Source organism: Equus asinus, chromosome 6 (assembly GCF_041296235.1).
Source record: "Equus asinus isolate D_3611 breed Donkey chromosome 6, EquAss-T2T_v2, whole genome shotgun sequence".
Classification (NCBI taxonomy): domain Eukaryota; kingdom Metazoa; phylum Chordata; class Mammalia; order Perissodactyla; family Equidae; genus Equus; species Equus asinus.
This window is the reverse complement of record NC_091795.1, coordinates 99,750,396-99,770,340: the sequence shown is the minus strand read 5'-3', so window position 1 is coordinate 99,770,340 and position 19,945 is coordinate 99,750,396. Positions and strand designations below refer to the sequence as shown.

Below are 19,945 nucleotides of genomic sequence, written 5' to 3'. Positions count from 1 at the left end.
CTGGAGGCTGGAGGGCCAAGCTCCAGGGGCTGGCATGGTGGTTTCTCCTGAGACAGCTCTTCCTGGCTTGCAGACAGCTACCTTCTCACTGTGTCCTCTTGTCTGTGTGTGTCTCCCCAGCATCTCTTTCTCTGCTTATAAGGACACCAGACGTATGGGATCAGGTCCCCACCCCTAAGACCCCATTTAACCTCAATTACCCCTTAAAGGCCCCATCTCCAGATATGGTCACAGTGGGGGCTGGGACTTCAATACATGAATTTAGGGGACACAATTCAGCCCATAACAGCTGGTAATGACAATCATACTGTGAGGCTGAAACCCATCGATACATGTGAACGTGTTTTCCTGGCACCCCGTGTACCCAGGAGTATTCTTATTTCTCTCTGAAAGATGGAAAAACAAGCAGAACTGCCCAGGATCGCCGGCACCACCTCGGTAACTCTAGGTTGCACCTGGAGCCCACAAAGGGTAGGTTGCGGTGGAGCCTCAACCAGCATCAAGGAGGGCTGTTCCCACGGTCTGGGCCCATCCTACGCCAGCTTTGGGGCCCTTGAGAGTCACCCGGGGACATGTTAAAATGCGAATTAACATGTTAAGTGCTCCATCTGGGGCGGGGCCTGAGCCTCTGCATGTCTGTGCTGCTCCAGTGCGGTCGTGTTGCTGGGCTGCAGACCCCCCTTGACGAAGCAACTCCTCAACCCTGACAGTTTCTGTGTCCGACTCACAGTCACTACAGCTGACACTTACGTCCCCCTGCCACCTGCCAGACGCTGTTCCTGATGTTGCTTGTGCTTCCCAGAACCCCCAAAAAGAGGGCACCATGGTCACTATTATTATCTCCATTTCATAGGTCAGGAAACAAGCACAGAGAGCACACAGCTGAATGACGGAGGGAGGACTGAGCCAGGCTCCAGGCCCCGCTCTAAGCACCGTGCAGACAGTGCCTTGCTTGGGGTGGGCAAGCAGAGCTGAGTCCTGGAGGCACAGCAAATCCAGAGAGTAGGAGGCGGTGCGATGCTGTCTCGTGCAAGTCTTTATTATAGGACACCATTTTGCAGATGAGAAAACTGAGGCACAGAGAGATTCAGCCTCGGAGGGCAGAGCTGGGCACAGACCTGGGGCTGCCTCGCTCCCACCCCAGCCTTGACCTGCACACACGGCCTTTCTGCTCCTCCAGGCTTCTCCCATTCCACACCTCAGGTCTCAGGCGTGGCTCCTGCGCCAGTGACATCAGCATCACCTGGGAACTTGCTGGAAATGCTCCACCCCAGACCTGCAGAGTCCACTCTGGGATGGAAGCAGTCATCGGTGTTAACAAGCCCCAGGGACTCAGCCCAGGTCTCGAACGCTGCCCTCGGTTACTCAGCTGGCGCATTTGCTCCTCCCTTGGGCTTGGGCTCAGTGACTGCCTCCTCGAGCTGAGCTGCTGGGTATCTCACCTGGCTTCCGATTTTCTGCATTCATGCCCGGTTTCTCAGAGCCCTCTATGGCAGAGTCCTTCTTCTCCAAGGGCAGGAGCTGGGCTCAGTACCGCTGGGGGCAGGCGCCACGTCTCCCCAACAACCTTGAATTAACATTAATGTTCGGCTGTGCAATTCAGAGATGGGCCGAAATCCAAATGCTGGCAAATCATCCTCAGGTGATGAGTTATTTACAACAACAGGATATGTGCTAGACTTTTCCTGCATCCTTCAGCTGATGAGATGAACCGCTAATTAATTATCTGTTAAGGTGGGAAAGCCTGTGTAGGGGAAGCTCTTTGCCAAGGACGTTTTTGATCACAGGTGTCTCCCCTCCAGGGCTCTCCAGGACCCTCTCGCCCCTTCTCCGGCTGTGCTCCGGGCTGGCAGGAGCTGTGTGGGGGAGCGGAGGGCAGGTCTTGCTAGAGCTCCTCTCTGCAGGCTCTCAGGGAGTTAACCCTGAAACTCCCTTCCTGCCTTTCCTCGTCTTACAGCTTCTCTGTGGTGTTCATGCAGTTGGTCCGCTCCTCACTGAATGCTTGGCCTCAGTGCCTATGCTCTCGCCTTGTTCCTCTCCTCCCACCACTCCCCTCAGACCCCTGAGCGCTCCTTCCTTCAATGCCTGTGCCCGTCCGGTCCCACTGGGGCCTGCTCTTCCCGCTGCCCGCCTTCTCTCTTCTCTCATCGCCATCGACACGCTGATGCCCCCCAGTCTCAAGCCCCCTCCCAGAGCCAGTCTCCACCGGCCTTCTGGACCTCTGCCCTCTCATGACCCTGGGCATTTCAGCCTCAGTGTGTCTCATCTTCCTGTTGCTGCTTCCTCCTGCCTTCCCAGGCCCGGGGAGTAGCACCCTCCACCCCCGGATGCCCAGGCCAGAAGCTTGGGCACCATCATCCCCTTTGTCCTCACCCCTCACATGGATCGTTTTCACAAGGTTTTGTCAATTCTGCCTCCCAACTATTCCTCAAATCTGGACATTTCTTCCATCCTCCTGGACACCACTTCACTGTAGCCCCCTTTGTTCTCCCCTGACTGGCCTATCTTTGCCCCCTTCTAATCCCTCTATGAGTGTAACTGGATGCGTTTAAACTTGAATCTGATCTTGTGACCGTCTTCTTCTTATCTCCCCACCGCGCGGTGTATGCGCCGCACCCTCTCGGATGCCTCCTTGAGCTCCCTAGTTGGGTTCAGGGCCCTCGCCTGGGCTCCCTTAGAGCCCTTTGCCCCTCCTGTAACAATACTTCTACTCATGTTACAACTGTCTGCTCGTCTCCCCACAGACTCTCACCCTGTCACTCTAGCGTCCCCAGCGTGCAGCCCGCAGTATCTGTGGGGAGAATCCCTTCCTTCCCAGCTGGACAGGTCCTTGTTCTGGGCGAACCGTTGAGCCGTCCGAGCCCCACCTGTGCGATGGGTCCCTCTATGACCTAGAGAGGGAACGCACGGGCGCGTGAAGAAACTTGTGAACAGACACCTCCTTTTTATGCAAATGGAGGCATTTCTGTGGGGGTGTGTTTCTGTTTTAGCTGTAGCTAACCCCTTAGCCTGCGTCTGTCCTCTGATCTCCATCCATTCTGAGTTCAGGGACTGTCACAAAACCAGGAGTTCCTGGCAGGGACATCCTCAGTTTTAAGGAGCGAGGTGGTGTCCCAGCGGGACCAGTACTGTCTGTAGGCAGCACTGAGTCCTTCCGACCACCCTTCTCTGGCAGAGCTGCTTACACTGAATTTCATTTAGTTTCTACAACAATGCGGGTTATAAATGATCATAAAATCACAATCACACATGGACTTGTCCACGAAAAAAATGATAAAATTAAATCTGATTGTCGTCCTCTTTTTCCAAGTTTTCGCAGTGTCTTGGTTTGTGTTCGCTGGCTTGGCTTGTGGTCTGTGGTGATCCCCAGCAGGCAGGCAGGGGCGGCTGCCAAGGGTTTAAGATCGCTCTGTGGGAGGAAAACAGCGTTGAGAACATTCTCTCTATGACTTGGTTTGCTCTGGAAATGGGTGAAGACGGCTGATCTTCGTCTTAGTTGGGGCATCAGAGCAGACAGCCCTGTGGGATCCCGGCGTGGGAACCAGCCACAGTGCCATCTTGTTGTGATGAGGGACAGTGGCAGGGGTGGGGGCAGGGCAGGGCTGGTGCCCTGCCAAGTGAGCTGACAGACGTCGGTGGGCCAGGGGGAGCCAGGTGTTCCTCCGTGGGGTGGGTGGCACAATGAGGCATGGAATGAAGCCTTCCTGGGCCTGGCTGCTTCTTCCTTCTCTTCCTTCTCCTCCAGCTTCATGTTTGAAAGAGGCGCGAGCTGCCTGATAGACTCCCGCCTCTCCTTGGAGGGTGCTTCTTCGAGGGCGGCTCTGCCGCCGGCCCGCACAGCCTGCCGCAGGCATGGGTGGCCTTGTTCCTGAGATGCCGTTATGCCTGTGTTACAGGAGGTGGCTCCTTATTTGGTTTGGGGGGCAGGAATCAGAGCTGGGAAGCACCATCTTGCTGGGATGGAGGAAAGACAATCTCTCCTTCTCTGTAATGGCAGAGTAGAGGGGCCCTTGGTTGAGTTCAGGACTGACAGAGGTACCATTTGGCCTCCTCTGTTCTGTACTGTGTGTCTTTTAGGGGAAGTGTGTGTTCCTTTGGAAAAGATATCAACAAGTGACTGGTATCAATCATATACATGACCTTGAAGAGATTAAGATAAGACCTATAATTTTTTAATCTCCTCTTAGGGGTGTGTGTGTGATGTTAAATGGGAGGTATACTGGATTACGTGTCCATCAACCAAGGTGATCTTATTGTTCTCTACAGGAGATGTCGGTGACAAAGGACAGAAAGGCAGTGTGGGTCGCCATGGAAAAATTGGTCCCATTGGTTCGAAAGGTATTTCCGATGCACTTCTTGCCTCATGGTCCCTTGCAGGCCCCCAGCACCCGGGCCCTCTGAGAATGATCACAGACTGAACGGTCTCCCCTGGGGGTCTTGTTTATTTTTGTGTGCTTTATACATGATAAAGTCTGTCCTGGTGTGTGCATTTGGGGAGGGGTCAGAGTTAACTGATGGCTTTGTGCCCACCAGGGCAGGACAAGTACTTCCCAGTCCGCAGGACTCACGTGCCGCCCCAGGGGGAGAATCAGGAGCCGGTGCACCTGGGCAAGACTGACTTTCCATCTGCCATTTCCTTAACCAGTTTAATAAAACCACTAGAGCCCCATTTGAGTAACAAAAGGACAGTGCTCCAGAAACACTGTCTACCCACCTCTGGCTTTCGTGTCTTAGACTTTCTGAGACCATGGGGCCGTTCTCAGTGAGAGCGAGGAACAGGAGGGCAGCAGCGGTGCTAGTGACAACACGCCTGCGGTTTCCAAATGGTGTCCATCTTGTGACCTCGTCTGACTCGCACAAGCCTGGAGGGGGGCAGATCAGGAGACTGAGGCCCTGGGCAGTTAAGGCTCGGCTCAGAATTGCGCAGCTCTCCCACCCTCCATCCTCACTCCGGCAGCAAACGTTTTCTGAGCCCTGGATGATCCCTTACCCATGCTGGGCTCCAGAGGGCACAGCCGGGGGAAGAGTCAAGGAGCCCCAGTCCGTGAGCTCTCAGTGAGTGGTCCCTTGGAGGTCTCCCAATAGGTCCTGCCCTGGGTGCTAGAAATGAGGAGATCGGGACAGGGAAGGCCAGTGTTGGTGCAAAGCTGCCGAGAAGCGGAGGCGAAGGGGGATCTGCCTTGTGGTCTGCCCAATGCTGGAGCCTCATTAACCTGCCTCAGGGTTTGAGCTGTGATTGGGTTCAAGTGGTTTGTTCTGATTGGTTGCCACAGACCTCCCCGAAGCCCAGCTCATCCCTCACAGGAGGGGGCCTGGCCAGGAGTGTAATGGAGAGTGCGGCCAGCTCAGCTGAGCTGCTCGCTCCTCCTGGCAAAGCTGTAGGCGGCACGTGTCCCAGGGATGGCTGACTCACTAACGAGCACAGATACGCAAGGTGTAAAGGGGGATACGGATGCTTTGCAGAACTTTAAAAACATTGTGGCAAAATATTTGTAGCATAATATTTGCCGCTTTAACTATTTTAAGTGTATAACTCAGTGATATTAAGTACATTTGCCATATTGTACAGTTATCACCGCTATCGACTTCCAAAACGTCTTCATCATCCCAAAGAGAAACCCCAAACTCATGAAGCAATGACTCCCCATCCCCTCCCTCCAGCCCTGGGAAACCGCTACTCTGCTTTCTGTCTCTATGAATTTGCCTATTCTAGGTATTTCAGCTAAATGGAATCATACCAGATTTGTCTTTTCGTGTCTGACTATGTCACCTAGTATACTATTTTCAAGGTTCATCTGTGTCGTAGCATATGTCAGAATTTCCTTCCTTTTTAAGGCTAAATAATACTCTATTGCATCGATGGAGCACATTTTATTTATCCATGCATCTGTTGGTGGACATTTGGGTTGTGCCCACCTTTTAGCTATTGTGAAGAATGCAATGGATATTGGCGTACGAATAGGGATGTGTTTGCTTTTAATGTACAGCATGTGCTCTGGATAAATGTCATGTCTCACCAAGGGAAAGCGTGCTAGAAAGACCCTTATTCCGCTTAGCTTACTTGATTTGCTTCATCTTTGAGATTTCCATCCCAGGTCCTGGTCAAGTTGACCTTTCAGTGGTTTTCAAACCCCTGACGCTGATAAAAGACCACAAAGGCATCAGTTGGAAGGAGCCTGCCAAGTGCGCTCCCTCCCCAGGGAAATGGACTATGCGTCTACATAGACAGAAGAGTCGCTGCCCCCTCACTGTCCCATGCCAGCTGAGACACTCGGGTTCTCTCAGGGAGAAGGAAGACAATGCTTGAGGACATTCCTGTGACTTTAATATAACTATTCACGTTCTAATTTTAGAATAGCAAGAAAGCTTAGTTGCAGGATTTCATTCAACCCCCTTGTTTTAGAAGTTGGCAGACATGGAGGGCAGTGTCCTGTCTCAGAGGAGATGGAGCCCAGGTCTCCCAGTGGCTGAACCCTCCTAGGACGCCATGTGCCTCTCAGAGAGGGGTCAGGAGGACTCCGACCTCAAAGGTCATGGGTACTCTTTACTCTGTCTGGACTAGATGGTCGCTAAGGTCCACTCCGGCTCCACGATCACATGTTCCATCTGAAATTTCCTGCTGTAATGAGGGACGGGGACAGAAGTGGCATCAGATTTAGCTGCTACTTACTCATGGTGTTAAGGATTCATGACATGATACCTGCAAAGTGTTCCATGAAACATCTGGGATTTTCCAGAATTGGCTTAAAGAATGATCGTCTGATAATCTCTAAAATCCCGCGGTATGTATATGTTCCACATCACATAAATAGAGCCTGAAGAATTAATTATCTATAGATCATCACTCCCTAAGTTCACAGCAAAAAGAGGGTCTGGGAGAAATCTCTGGGCACTGCACACAAGGAAAAACAGTGCTGACCTTGACTCTTTTGAGCTCGTGAACCACGTCCCAACTCTGCTTGGTGACTCTGACCTCAGTTTTCTCTTTCAGGTGAAAAAGGAGATTCTGGTGACATTGGACCCCCGGGCCCTAATGGAGAACCAGGTATGACATAAAGGGTCCAGGGATTTTTAGAACACAAACTAAAAAAGTGTCACTCGTGACATAAAACTGCACTGGGCTGGAAAACGAGCACATGTAAGTGCCGTGCGCTCTCCTGCCTGTCACACCCTCTTGTAGATGATGTCAGTGTCCATCCCCTTCTGCCTGAGGATTTTCACGTCCTTCCTAGGACTGTAGCCTGCTTTCCAACTACAGATGATCATGCCTCGTACGCAGTTCGGCTCAGATACTCCCGTGCTAGAGCTCGCTGTTCTCATTTCTGAATACCTCTCTGGCGCCACAGGATCTGCCCCTTCCTCTGACCACCAAACCGCTCAGAACAGTCATCCTTGCAGCCCACTCCCTATTCCCTCCACTGAGGCTCCCCCCAGAGGTCCCCGGGGACCCAGTCCGGCTCATGGACTTAGCCCGCTTCCCTGCTGACCATCCCTGCCCAGTGTCCTTGAGACCTGGCCACAGGCAACCGCCCCGTCCTCTCTGCCTGCCCTCCCATTGCCACCACTGCTTCCTCTCTTCTTTGCAGAGCTGCCTGCCACCCTCTCCTCTTTCTGCACGTGGCCGTCACCTCCATGGTGGCCCTCACAGTGCAGTCCCATCGGTCCACTTGCCTGCATGCCTCTCCTCTCGTCCTGCTGCCCGCACCTTCCCTCAACCCCTCTCCCTGCAGGGGACGCATTTCCCATGTGGCTACGTAGGCCGGCCATCCTCCAACAGCCTCTCCTTCCCCAACCGTGGTGTCGCCCGCCAGACTGTACTGCACGGCTGTCCCTTTTCTTATTCCTGCTGCCACCACCTCATTCAGGCTCTCATGACTTCTGGCTGGATGACTGAAATACCGGCCTAACTGGTCTGTACTTTCCAGTCTTCTTTCCCACGAAATGTTGACCACGAAAGACGCTTAACAGATACTGGATTTAGAAGGAAGACCCGGTGTTTGAATAACTAGAATATTCTCCCAGTTAGACCCCAACCCTCTTTTCTGCCTCCAACGGATATGCTCGCCAGTCAGGACCCACAAGGAAAACCAGTGGAACCCAGTGTGGTTCCCAGTGGTGGGGTGGTGACTGTCCCTTCCCGACTGATGTGTCTGTGGGGACGTCCTGGTGTCCACTTGCTGAGTCAGCCTGTCTTTCTCCCCCTCCCACATATCGTATCTCCACTGGATCTCACGTTGTCAGTGCCATTCGGAAAGTGGTCTCTGCGACAGGTTTGACTCTCAGAAACCAGGGGAAAAGAGGCATTAGATTTCAGAATAAAAAGCCCTTGTTTAAAAAGCTCCCACACCACCGCAGAGACGAAGGGGGGGAATGGCGGCCTGAGGAACGGCTTTGCCCCTGTGAGTTCAGTCCCTGGAGGTGACAGTAGCCTGCTCCCGCGGCCACGTCCCGACACTCAGCACATCTGAGTGGGGAGAAGAGGACCCGGCAGCACGTGAGAGGTGTGACGGGGAGCACATCCCTTGGATGGGCCTATACTGCGAGATGAGGGGGCCAGTCAGGCCTCCACAGCTCAGACACTTGGAAAGGAAGACGAGGACACGAATGCTGGCTTCTCTCTGGAGAGATCACTGCAGAAAGCCTCAGTGCCTCCCACCTCAGTGAACTGCAAGACAACATTGATCTTTGATAAAACTTCCATTAAGAAAACCCAGACCCAAGCCCAACAAACGTTGTTTCAAATGCCCACATGTGCAAAGGACCTTTGTGTGTGGGAAGTTGTGGGGGGCGGGGGGCATGTTTTGGACTCTAAGAGATGGAGGATGGCTGAGATTTTGGAAGATGGGTTCAAACTTCCAACAGACATGTTCCGACTGGAAGGCTGGGCTGAAGGTGGGAATTTGGCAGGAAAAGATGACAGGTCCGCAGGCAGGCTCACAGCAGTCAAAGGACAGGGCCTGGGAGCTGGGCAGACACTGCTCCTGTTCTGGTGGAGAGGGTGCAAGCCAGCAAGGCCTGGATGGACCCCCGCACCTGTGAAGGCCCAGCGAGGTTCCGAGCAGGCTCTTGACAAAGTGGAGCTCTTCACAGGAGGAAGACTAGGGTCCTCTCCAAGGGGCCGGGAGAAACCGCCTCATCTGAGGACGGCTGGCAACGCTGGGATAAAATTCAGCTTATTAGTCAGTCGGTAGGACCTGTTGAGGGGCCACGTGTCCTGGACCCTCTGCCCCAGAGGGATCAATTTTTTCCAGGGGTTTCTGGTCTAGCCAGAGTGGCACAAACGTGAGATTTTGGAACTAGACTCACCCAGATGGCTGGGACTCGCTGGCCCTGTGATGTTGGCCACGGTGACCAGCATTTTACGGGCCTCAACGTCCTCACCGTCAGACAGGGAAGACTCTAGTACGCAGTCATCAGCCCCCTCCTGTCATCATTTAAATACAGTCACGTTTTTCCTACCTTCAAACAAAACAGGATTTGGAAGCCCGCCCTGACGCCTGGCCCCTCTAGGGGCGCCACACCGGGACCTCGGGCGCGCACGCTTTATTCGGGACTTTCACATCCTGTCCCCCAGTTTCTGCCCCAACGCCCCCGACACTGCGCCTGCGGAGAAGTCCCGGCCGCTGTGCGGTTGCCTGGAGGGGCTCTCTCAGGCCTCCCCCACCTCATCCTTCCCAGCCCCGCCCCTACCCCCGCGCATGCCCACAAAGCGCAAATCTACACCCCGCCCGACGTCGACTCCGATTCTCCGGGGTCGGTGCAGCGCTCCTGTTCCCAGCCCAGCTCCGGCTCCGCGATCGCAGCGCCTCCCTCTGAGTCACTCTGGTCCCTGGGCGCCTCCTGCAGCGCCTTCTTCCCGTTCACCCGCATAGTCAAACAATTACGCTCGAATTTGTCCTCTTGGTTTTCCCCACCACTTTTCTCAAATGTTTCGTCTTCTCCCCATCTTCACTGTCCCCCCTGAGCCAAGCCAGCACAATGCTCTCTCGGCTGCTGTCATACCCCTCCGCTGTACCCTCTGGTTCCTCTCGGGGCCCTGCGCCCCCAGTTCTTTCTTCTGTGGCAACCAGGGAGATGTCTTAAAACATAAGTCGGATCTTGGCTCTGCCTGTTAAAATCCTTCCACTGGGCTTCTCCTTGCCTTTAGGATAAAACCCGACATCTCCATCATGGCCTCGAAGGCCTACGTGGTCTCTTTGTGGAAATAACCTTTATATTCGGGGGAGGGGCGCTTAGTTCTTTTCTGAGCCCAACCCCTTGATTGATCTTCAATCTGTAATCACCGGCTCTCCGCAGGCATCCCATGTGAGTGCAGCCAGCTCCGGAAGGCCATTGGGGAGATGGATAACCAGGTCACCCAACTGACAACTGAGTTAAAATTCATAAAAAATGGTATGTCCTTCTCGATGCTTCCCCGCTCCCTGGCCCCCGCCCCCTGAGCCGCAGACATGGAGCTCTCTGCGCTGCCACCCGCCTGCTGTCTGTGTCTGTTTTGTGTGTGTGGCGTGCACTGAGTTTGTTTATAGAAATGCAAGTGCTCACTTTTCAGCACTGCCCTCCCCCGCAGCTGTTGCCGGCGTGCGAGAGACAGAGAATAAGATCTACCTGCTGGTGAAGGAGGAGAAGAGGTACGTGGATGCCCAGCTGTCCTGCCAAGGGCGAGGAGGCACGCTGAGCATGCCCAAGGACGAGACCGCCAACGGCCTGATGGCCGCCTACATCGCGCAGGCCGGCCTCGCCCGCGTCTTCATCGGGATCAACGACCTGGAGAGGGAGGGCACCTTCGTTTACTCCGACCGCTCCCCAATGCAGACCTTCAACAAGTGGCGCAGTGGCGAGCCCAACAACGCCTACGACGAGGAGGACTGCGTGGAGATGGTGGCCTCGGGGGGCTGGAACGACGTGGCCTGCCACATCACCATGCACTTCATGTGCGAGTTCGACAAGGAGCACGTGTGAGCGGGCAGCCGGCCTCCTGAACCTTCGCTTTTTGCAGCGTTGTTAGCAGGGCCGCTCCACGACGGCCGCGGCTGGCGAGCTGCCCTCTGTAGTCAGGAGAGCTCTTCCCGATAGCATCGTCCCCTCGAGAAGCCCAGAGCCTCCTTAAGTAAAAGGCTGTTTTTTTCTGAACCTTAGAGAGTGGTGTATGCTAAGGAGAAAAAAAAGTGTTTCTTGGGTGTTATTTCTGAGGAAGCAAAGTTTATTACTTGTATTTTAGCCAAAATTACATAAATGTTCATTCTTTAATTATTACTCAGAATTGCTCTTGCCTTTGTCCAAACTATAAAATAAAATCTTTGAACATTACGATAGTTAAGTACAAACAATGGTAGCGGGATCTTAAATTACTGTCTTCCTTTTAATTTCTATATGGAATAGAACCCACTTAACTTTGACCAATGTTTCTGTAAATTGTGTTAAAATATACATTCCTTTTCACTATTGTCCCAGTAGAAATAATTTTGCTTTGCTGCAAACCCAGATTTCAGGAAAAAGAAAAATAAATTCTCCAAACTTGACAGCTGAATGTGTGGTTTTGTTGGGTTCTCTTCATTTCTTCAGTAGCTGTAGTGGTTGCCTATTGCTGTATCCTGAATTACCCCAAAACTTAGTGGGGTACAACACAAATATGACCATCTCACAGTTTCTGTGGCCCAGGACTTTCCCCAGGGCTTAGCGGGGCCTCTGCTTCACGAGCTGCAGTCAGCCATGTGGCTGTGGGCAGGATTCAGTCCTCATGGGCTGTCGGACTGACAGCCTCAGTGCCCAGCCACGTGGACCTCTCTGTGGGCAGCTCCCCACATGACCCCTGGCTGTGTCAGAGTGGCAAAGAGGAGCCAGAGCGAGAGAGGAAGCACGACAGTCCCAGTCTTTTGTAACCTGGTCTGGGAAGTGACGTCCATCCCCATGGTCACCATGTTCTCTTTGTTAGCAGCCAGTCCCCAGGTCCAGCCTGCACGCTCAGGGAGGGGACTTCCTGAGAGGGGAGCACCGGGAGGCGGGATGCCTGGGGACATCCGGGAGCTGCTGCCATAGTCACCATAGTTCTTTTCCTTTTTGTACATCAGAATCTCCAGTAAAAAAAACAATAGACGTCTTCATTTTTCAAAGAAAACACAAACGTGCACATACAAAGGAAAACTAGTGGGGACTGTGGGGAGATGGTTCTCCAGGGGCCTCCCCTGTTCCTGAGGGTCTTTCGAGGGAGGCTTGACTGCCTGCTCTTCCAGACCATCCTCCAAGGGTGTTTGTATGGCGGACTGCCTGGGAACACCAGACGGTGTCTCCTCCCCCGGCCCCCGCAGAAAAGGGCAGATCTGCCGAGAGCTTCTAGGTCCATGGGCAGGCATGGTGACTGTCCAGCATAATAAAGACGCTGTCTCCCTTCAGAGGGCAGGGCTGCATGCGGCCCGCCCACTGGAGAAGGCTGGGTTTCCCTGAGCTCAGGGGCCTGTCCTGTAACTGACCCACTGCAGGTGTTAATGGGTCCTCTCCACATGCTCTGCAGGGGCTGGAGCTCAGCACACATGGGGAAGTGCTGACCCTCTGGCTGCGCTGTTACAGTAGGTAGCAGAGGGGTTAAAGCAGCAGAGTTCCGCTCCAGATTCCTGCTGAAGCCCCCACAGCCACCTCCGGGGATGGGAGGTGTGGGGGCAGGAAGATTGGCGTCACGGGCCTGTGGGGCAGCCTGGCATTCCCTATCCATTGCCCAATGGTCATCTGGCAATGAGCTGGCCTAGGTGCCCCACCTCTCATAGGATGGATGCCTCCCTTGTGCCCAGGGGCAGATCCAGTCCATGGGGGCCCAAGGCTTATGGGATGTAGGGGCCTGTTCCAGAAAACGGAGGCAGCATGGTGACCGTAGTACGGCAGGGGGGCCGGGGAGGAGCCTGAGCTCCAACAGCCTCGCGGTCATCGCCTCTGCCCGTGCAATGGCTTTCACTCACCCAGAATGGAGTGACTGCGGCTTTATTCTGGGCAGGTCAGAAGTGAGTTCTCCCGGCTTATGTGCTCACTGTGCGCCTCTCTGGGTCTCACTTCCTCATGTGTAGGTGAGGAGGTCACATGGAAACACCTCTGTGCTCTGGTATTGCTTTCAAATCTCACGTGAAATTGGAGGGAGACCAGTTGATCCACATGCCCTCCTGTCGCTCCCTTCGCTTAGCTTTGCTCCCAGAGATCTGTGTTAACAGTCACAGGGGAACAGCACTCAGGCCTTTGCTGGTACCCGGGTCACATGCCTCTATAGGATTATCATCGTTGTGAAGCAAACTCGATCGGATGTAAGCAACTGGGCCTGAAGTCAGAACCGTTGCCCCTAATTTAACTCCCCCAGCTTTCGGGAAGGGGCCTATCGTGTGGACTGCAGGAGCTGCTTTGCAGAGTAGGGGGAGGCGGGCTGGCTGAGGCGAGAGCCGGGGCTTATTAGGAGCTGCAATGAGCCGTGGCCAAAGAGCTGGTGTCCGTATTTTTTCAGAGCCCTCCGTGAAGCGTGGGCTGAGATGGATGAGCACAGAGACACAGCCTGGGGCCACCCGGCAGGTGACTGCAAATCTGCATGTCCACACTGCCATCCAGCGGTGAGAGGGGACGGAGGTCCCCAACAAAACCACATGGAGTTTGCAGTGCTGTGGAGGATTCCGAGGCCAGCTAAGCTGCCAGCTACACAGATGCTCCAGGGAATTCTTTTGGATGGTGTGTGTATGTGTGTGTGCGTGCGTGTGGATGTGTGTGTGGATGTGTGTGTGTGAGAGAGAGAGAGAGAGGAAGGGGGGAGGGGGGATCAGTTAGAGACCGAGGGGGCGGGGCTATGCGGAAAGAACAAACGGCAGCAGGGAGGGGACGAGGGACTCTGGACCCCAGACCCAGTGGTGGCACCTCCTTCACAAACACTGGAGCACGCTCCATGTGATTTCTCATCTTCACTCTGAGTGTGTCCCCAGGGTGGCAGCAGCCATCAAGACCCACAAACAAAAGACTCGTCAGGAAAAGGATTGACGGTTCTGACTGTCGGCGGAGAGATAAGCTCTCGGAAGGGGATGCCGTTCCTCATCTGGTCCACGTCCCTGCAGCACTGGGCACAGAGGCTGGGTGCAGGGGAGATCACGGGAGGGGCCTTCTTCAAGGGCAGGCTGAGCTCCTGACAGATGTCATGTGGCTCTCCATTGTTCTTGTCCCTGGGGCAGCCATTGTCTGGATGTCCCCCTCACCCAGACTTGAACAATGGCTCTCCCCGTCTCCCCATGTGGCTCAGCTACCTCTGGGGACGGGTTTGGACAGTACACCCACCTTGCTTCCTTGGGGCGGGGGGTGGCAGGTGAGGGCCAAGGGGCGATCATCAGGCATAACCCAATTCAATTCAGCAGATCTGAACCAAGGATAGAGGTGTTTCTTAGCTGTATCAAGAAAATCTGTGTCTGGCTAATTTAAGCGGAAAGGGAATTTGTTGAAAGCTTTTTGGGAGTTCACAGGAATTTGGGGAAGACTGGAAAACCTCTTGGTGCTCTGTGGAAGGGAACAAGGCCCGTAAATCATGCTTAAGACGGGCCTGCTGCTGCTGTTGCCGCTGCTGCCACTGTTGCCGTGGAAGGTGACTGTAGCTGCTGTCTCCCACCTTACTAGCTCCCCATTCAGAGACTGAGGGGTGGGTCTGGTTGGGTACCTAGGTCTCCAGGGCCATTTTGTGTGTCTGCACAGGTTGTGCACTGCACAAATCCAGAAGCACCACACATAGAATGTACCACATGCGGTAGCTTTGTATGTGTCTGTGTCCTGGATGTAGAGGGGGCTGGGGCAGCACAGTTTTCAGTGTCTATGGTGGGAGGAAAACTCTGCTTTCCAAGCGTGGGGATATCCCAACATAGGCATCAGTTAGCTTTTGCTGTGTATCAAACCACCCCCAATCTTAGTGACTTTAAACAATAACCATTATTTACTCATTACCCGTGGTTCTAGGGGTCAGCAATTGGGCTGAGACCAGCTGGGTGCGGCTGGGCTCACACGCGTCCCTGGGCAGCTGCTGACACGGCTGGCGTGGCTGGTCCAGGACACCTCGGCTGGAAGGCTTGTTCTACAGCTGTCATTCTCATCCTCAGGTGACCAGCCTGAAGATGTTCACAAGGTGGCAGCTGGTTCCAGAAAGTGAGCTTGGGTTTGCACAAGGCCCCCTGAAGGCTAATCTCACAGCTGGAACAGCATGGCTTTGTTGCCTTCTATGGTCAGGTCAGTCATAAGGCGAGCCCAGACTCAAGGGGTTGGGGAATAAACCCCACCTTGTGATGGGAGAAGCTACAAAGTCTTGTGGTAAAGAGATGCGGAGGATCGTGGCCACAGGTGCCATCTGCCACACTCGGGAAGGAAGTTCACATGTGGCCAAAAATAAGGACAGATGTCCATCGTGACAGGATTCTGGGAGAGGGAGGGCATTCCAGGCGGTCAGTGTGGGACTCGGCAGGTGTAAACAGAAGGGAGAGTGCCCATGTGGCCCGGCGAGCTGGCAGCTGAAGCATCCCTTGCCTCTCTCCCTGGAGGTGCGGCCAGCCCTGCGAGCTGGGGTAGGTCCTTTGGCTCAAAAATCTCATCAGGGCCTGGGAGGGGGTTGAGGCACAAGGTGGGTGTCGAAGGTGGAAGTTTCTAGTCTTGCCCTTGTGCTCAGGTGTGGGTGGTGCTCCTGGTGATGAGGCTCAGCCCTGTCTGGGCATGCCTCTGCCGTCTGCCATGCTTGCAGTGCTGGGCCCAGCCTTGGTGACCTCGAGGGGCACCTCCCTTCCTTTCCTCCCACTGGCAATGATGGTGCTGAGGTAGCACTCTGATGACGTCCAGCCTATTGTCAGCACATCCTATTTCTCCTTTCCTGGCTCTCACAACCTCTGGGCCACAGTTGTTCCAGTTCCAAACCTTCCTCATCTTTCATCCCACATCAGACTTCCCTGCCTGTGTCAGCTGTCTGCTGCTGCATAACAAATTATCCCACAGTTCAGCAGCTCAAAACAATGCCCATATATCATCTTACATAGTGTCTGTGGCTGGGGAATCTGGGAGCAGTTTAGCTGGTGTTTCTGGCCCAGGGCCCCTTGCAGGCCACAGTCAAGCTTCCACTGGGCTCTCAACTCAAGCCTCTGGTAAAGGATCTGCCATTACACCGACTGCCATGGTCCTCGGCAGGATTCAGTTCCTCGTGGGCTGTTGGTCAGAGGCCGTCCATGGTTCCGAATCTGGGAAGTGACATCCCACCACTTTTGCTGTACTCTCTTTGTTAGAAGGGGGCACTAGGATCCACTCACACACAGGGAGAAGGGGTTACACAAGATCAATGGCGTCTCTTAGAGTCTGCCTACCTCGTGCTTGGTACGCACATCCCAGAAGAGTGTCTGTGAGGGTAGGTAACTTGAAGAAATTGGAACCTTACAAGACTATCACAGTAATGACAGCACGGGCCTAATCAAAGGAACAGGGTCCCAGAGACCACTGACCCCTCGCGGTCGGAAACAGAAGGAAAGTGACGGATGTCACCTCCTGTGCCTGGGACAGCGTGCTTTCGTTGGTGCACACGAAGCCTGCAGCCCGCTCTGGTGGGAGATCAGCCAGTGGCCTGCTGCCAGCAGAGCAGCGAGCTCCCACCTGCAGTAGGAAGAGCAGGCAGAAGCTTGTCCCTGAGGAGCCAGCCATTTCGTTTCCCAGCGTCAGATCCATGCGTAGGGAGGGGCGCCTTCTCCAGCTAGGGGTGGTGTGGCTCTCTGGACGAGCCCACCCAGTGTCGCCAACGCCTCCCATGAATGCAGGCTGCATCTCCACTCTCTCGCCTCCAGGGAAACCTGGGGGACACATGGACAGTGGCCTCAATCTATTCCGTAGCTGCACCGTGTGCCCCGGCCTTCTCACCAGAAATCCTCTGTGTCCCGGCAGGACTATGACGGAGCACTGAGCCCCTGTGGAGCTCCAGGAATGGCTTCATCTCGGGCTTGGGCCACTGCTCTGGGACGACCACTGCTTACTCCTCTTCTCCTCGCCCCCACAGGGCTGTCCAGGAGAACGTTCTGCAGGGGTGGCAGGGCTCCGCGTCTGTGCTGCCGCGTGAGGCACTGAGCATGGGGAATTTAGCTAGGGAGACAGAGGGTCTAAAGTGTTAGTTTCATTTAACTCTCATCCAATTAATTTAAATTTTAGATGTAATTTTAAGTAACTATTGGCTACCATATTGGGCAGTGCGGCTTTGAGAGCCTGGTTCTCGGTGTGGTCCACGACGAGCACTCCAGCACTGCTCTGGAGCTCGAAGGAGCGAGACTCTCAGGCACCCCCTCAGATCCGAGAGTCAGAATCTACACTTTCACAGGGTCCCCGCGATTCGGAAGCACAGCAGCCTTCAGGAGCCGGGCTCCAGGCGCGGATGTGAGGGTCAAGGCAGCCTTCACTAGCCGCTGAGCATCCTTCTGTGGCTGTTCTCTATGCCGTGGCCTAGACGTAGTGAAGCTGAGGAATATAAAGGGGCCTCTGTGTTTTGCAGTTTCCTGGAGGCAGTGAGTGAGCAGGGAGCCCTGGCTGCCAACACGGGGAGAGGTCACGGGGGGCAGGACATTCACGATTGAGCGCATCTGTTAATTCATTAAAACACAACCTGCTACGTAGAGAAGCATGGGATGTGGCTTATGTTCTTAAGGATTTCATCTGGAAGGGCAGACAGAGGTGTCCACATGGGCCTGGGACCTGGCGGGGGCTGGCTGCTCCCACAGCTGGTGGGGCTGGGGGCGGGCGGGTTCCTGGGGGTGGCATGGGAGCCAGCCTTTCCAATGGTTTCGCTTTCATCAGGGAGGGATGAGGGTGCTGGAGGGGAGGAGGGCAGGCCACGCCCTGGGAAAGAGAAGCAAGGAAGGTGCTTGGCAGTGTCCTGACAGACTCTTCTACGTGCAGACCGCACCTGCCCATGATCACCTGTGCACACTCGAAGCCCACTTGGGTGTTCTGAGTTCCAGCTCTTGTCTAGCCACTCACGACTTAGCTGACCTTGGGTAAATCTCCTACCTCCTGAGCCGCAGCTTCTCCATCTGTGAGCCAGGATCACATCACCCTGCAGGGGGTGTGACAACGAATGAGGTCACCTCTGCCCCGAGCCTGTCAGGTGCATGTGTGTGTGTCAGGTGGGTGCTCAGTTCCCATCTCCTGGGCCAGGGGCTCCGAGGGCAGGGACACGTGTCTTTGCTGCACACCATGAGGCGCAGCACACAAGTTACGGCCCAAGGGGTGGGGCGGGGGATCGTCTGCCGGCTGCAAGATATGCCAGTAGTCGAGAGGCGAAGTGGTAGGAGAGAAAGGGATTTATTACAGCTTGCTAGCGAGGGGGCAGATGGCCGACGCATGTCCAAAAGAACATCTTACAGAACGAAGACTGCAGGCCAGTCATGTAGGGGGCTGGTCTCCAGGTAGGGCGGTCATCTGGTCTCTGGCTGGAGGCAGACGTCTGGTCTTAGTTCCTGATCATCTTTTGTTTTACCGGATGTGCGTCAGAGACGGGAGCAACGCCTTATACCCTGATCTTTCCCTTGTCATTGATGACGGCTATCAGCATAGACTCTCTGCCCGGGGGGCATCACATTCGTAAGGAACTCAGAAGAACAAAGTTATCTACCTACAGCAGCTGGGAGGGGCCATAAAATCTGCAGAGCGTGTACATCTGCTGGAGGGCCCACATCCAGCTGGGCTAGTTAATCAGAGGTCATTCACAGTTACAATGTGGTTTCTTTTCTACAATATGGCTTCCCTTATGTCAACCTTGTGTTGACAGGTATCACACACTTGGCAAGGTGTGCTTTCTCAGGGTCCATGAACTCTTTTCAATCACATGAAAATTTCACGAGTATCTGCATTTTCCTGGGGCTAAGGGCCCTTCCCCTTGGTCAAATCCCCCACAGGCTGTCTTCTTCAGAAACATCGCTGGAAACCATTGCTGAGTGTGCCAGATAAATGCAAGAATAGGAGCCTTCTAGAGACAAGACTGACTCAGAGTCACAGCTGGACGGGGAGGGGGGACTTCAGGCCCAGGCCGGCGCTGGAGGGACCTTGTCCGGCTATGGGCCTTGGCCAGCCGTCCTGCAGAGACTCTCCGGGCTCCTCCGGGGGGGGGGGGGGCTGCTCCACCTCAGAGCCCCATCTCCCCACAGCCCTTGTGACATCACACAGGCACGGCCAATCTCCAGAAAGCTCTGTCTCGCTAGCTCAGGCCTCTATAAATTCTCTCCTGGCTGGGACCCGAGCACCGTGGGACCTTGGCTGGCTTGTGGGGAGCAAGAAATCCAGTCCCAAACCCTGAACTTCAGACTTCTGGGTGAGGTCGGAGTGCCGTTTATAAATAACTTGCTATTTTTAAGTTGTCATTGCCAAAAGAACAGGGGGACAGCAGAGATGAGTTTAATAGAGTGATGAGCATTTGACACCTTGGGAAGGTGAGGGTGGGGCAGGTCATGGCAGACACTGCCTGGGTGCTGTTGGCTGAGTGGTATGGGGGTGGTCCAGCACCAGGAATCATGTTTCCAGAGTGGGGAATGGCCCCGGAGCGAGGTGAGAGGCTCTGGGCTCTGGTCCCTGTGCTGCTGGGGTTTAAGTCACGTGACTTTGGCCTTTACAGAAACTCTGGAAGAACTAAGCCCATTGGTGAACTGAACCTATGTCCAAAAAAAAATAGCCAAGCATTCGAGCAAAATTTGAATGTATATGCATCAGTTTAGCACGGGATCTCACGTGCTGATTTCGGGCTCCTCCGTTTCCTGTGTTAGCTCACTCTGGGTGTGTCCCAAACTTGAATAAACTTCTTTTATTTCACCGTAAATCTCAGACTTTTGGCCAAAGGTTTTTTAAGGAAGTATCGACAGTGATGACAAAAGTCCCTGGAGCCCCTCTTTGACTTGCTGGCTTGTCAGAGGAAGAGCTCTCTCCCACATTTCCTGGGTGCATC

At 54.3% G+C, this 19,945-nt stretch overlaps 1 protein-coding gene across 4 annotated transcripts in view; it reads left to right on the top strand.

Annotated features, from left to right (window-relative positions):
* Positions 1 to 11,527, top strand: part of COLEC11 (collectin subfamily member 11) — a 37,991-nt gene extending 26,464 nt beyond the window's left edge. For 2 of the 4 annotated variants that reach the window (XM_044771871.2, XM_014866788.3), the window contains 4 exons: positions 4,267 to 4,338; positions 6,992 to 7,045; positions 10,297 to 10,392; positions 10,550 to 11,527. In XM_044771871.2, the coding sequence (XP_044627806.2) occupies positions 4,267 to 4,338; positions 6,992 to 7,045; positions 10,297 to 10,392; positions 10,550 to 10,959 (632 nt within the window). In that variant the 3' untranslated portion in view covers positions 10,960 to 11,527. The remainder of the gene's footprint in view (positions 1 to 4,266; positions 4,339 to 6,991; positions 7,046 to 10,296; positions 10,393 to 10,549) is intronic. The other 2 variants (XM_014866789.3, XM_014866790.3) reach the window with 1 other exon arrangement.
* Positions 11,528 to 19,945: the final 8,418 nt, after the last annotated feature.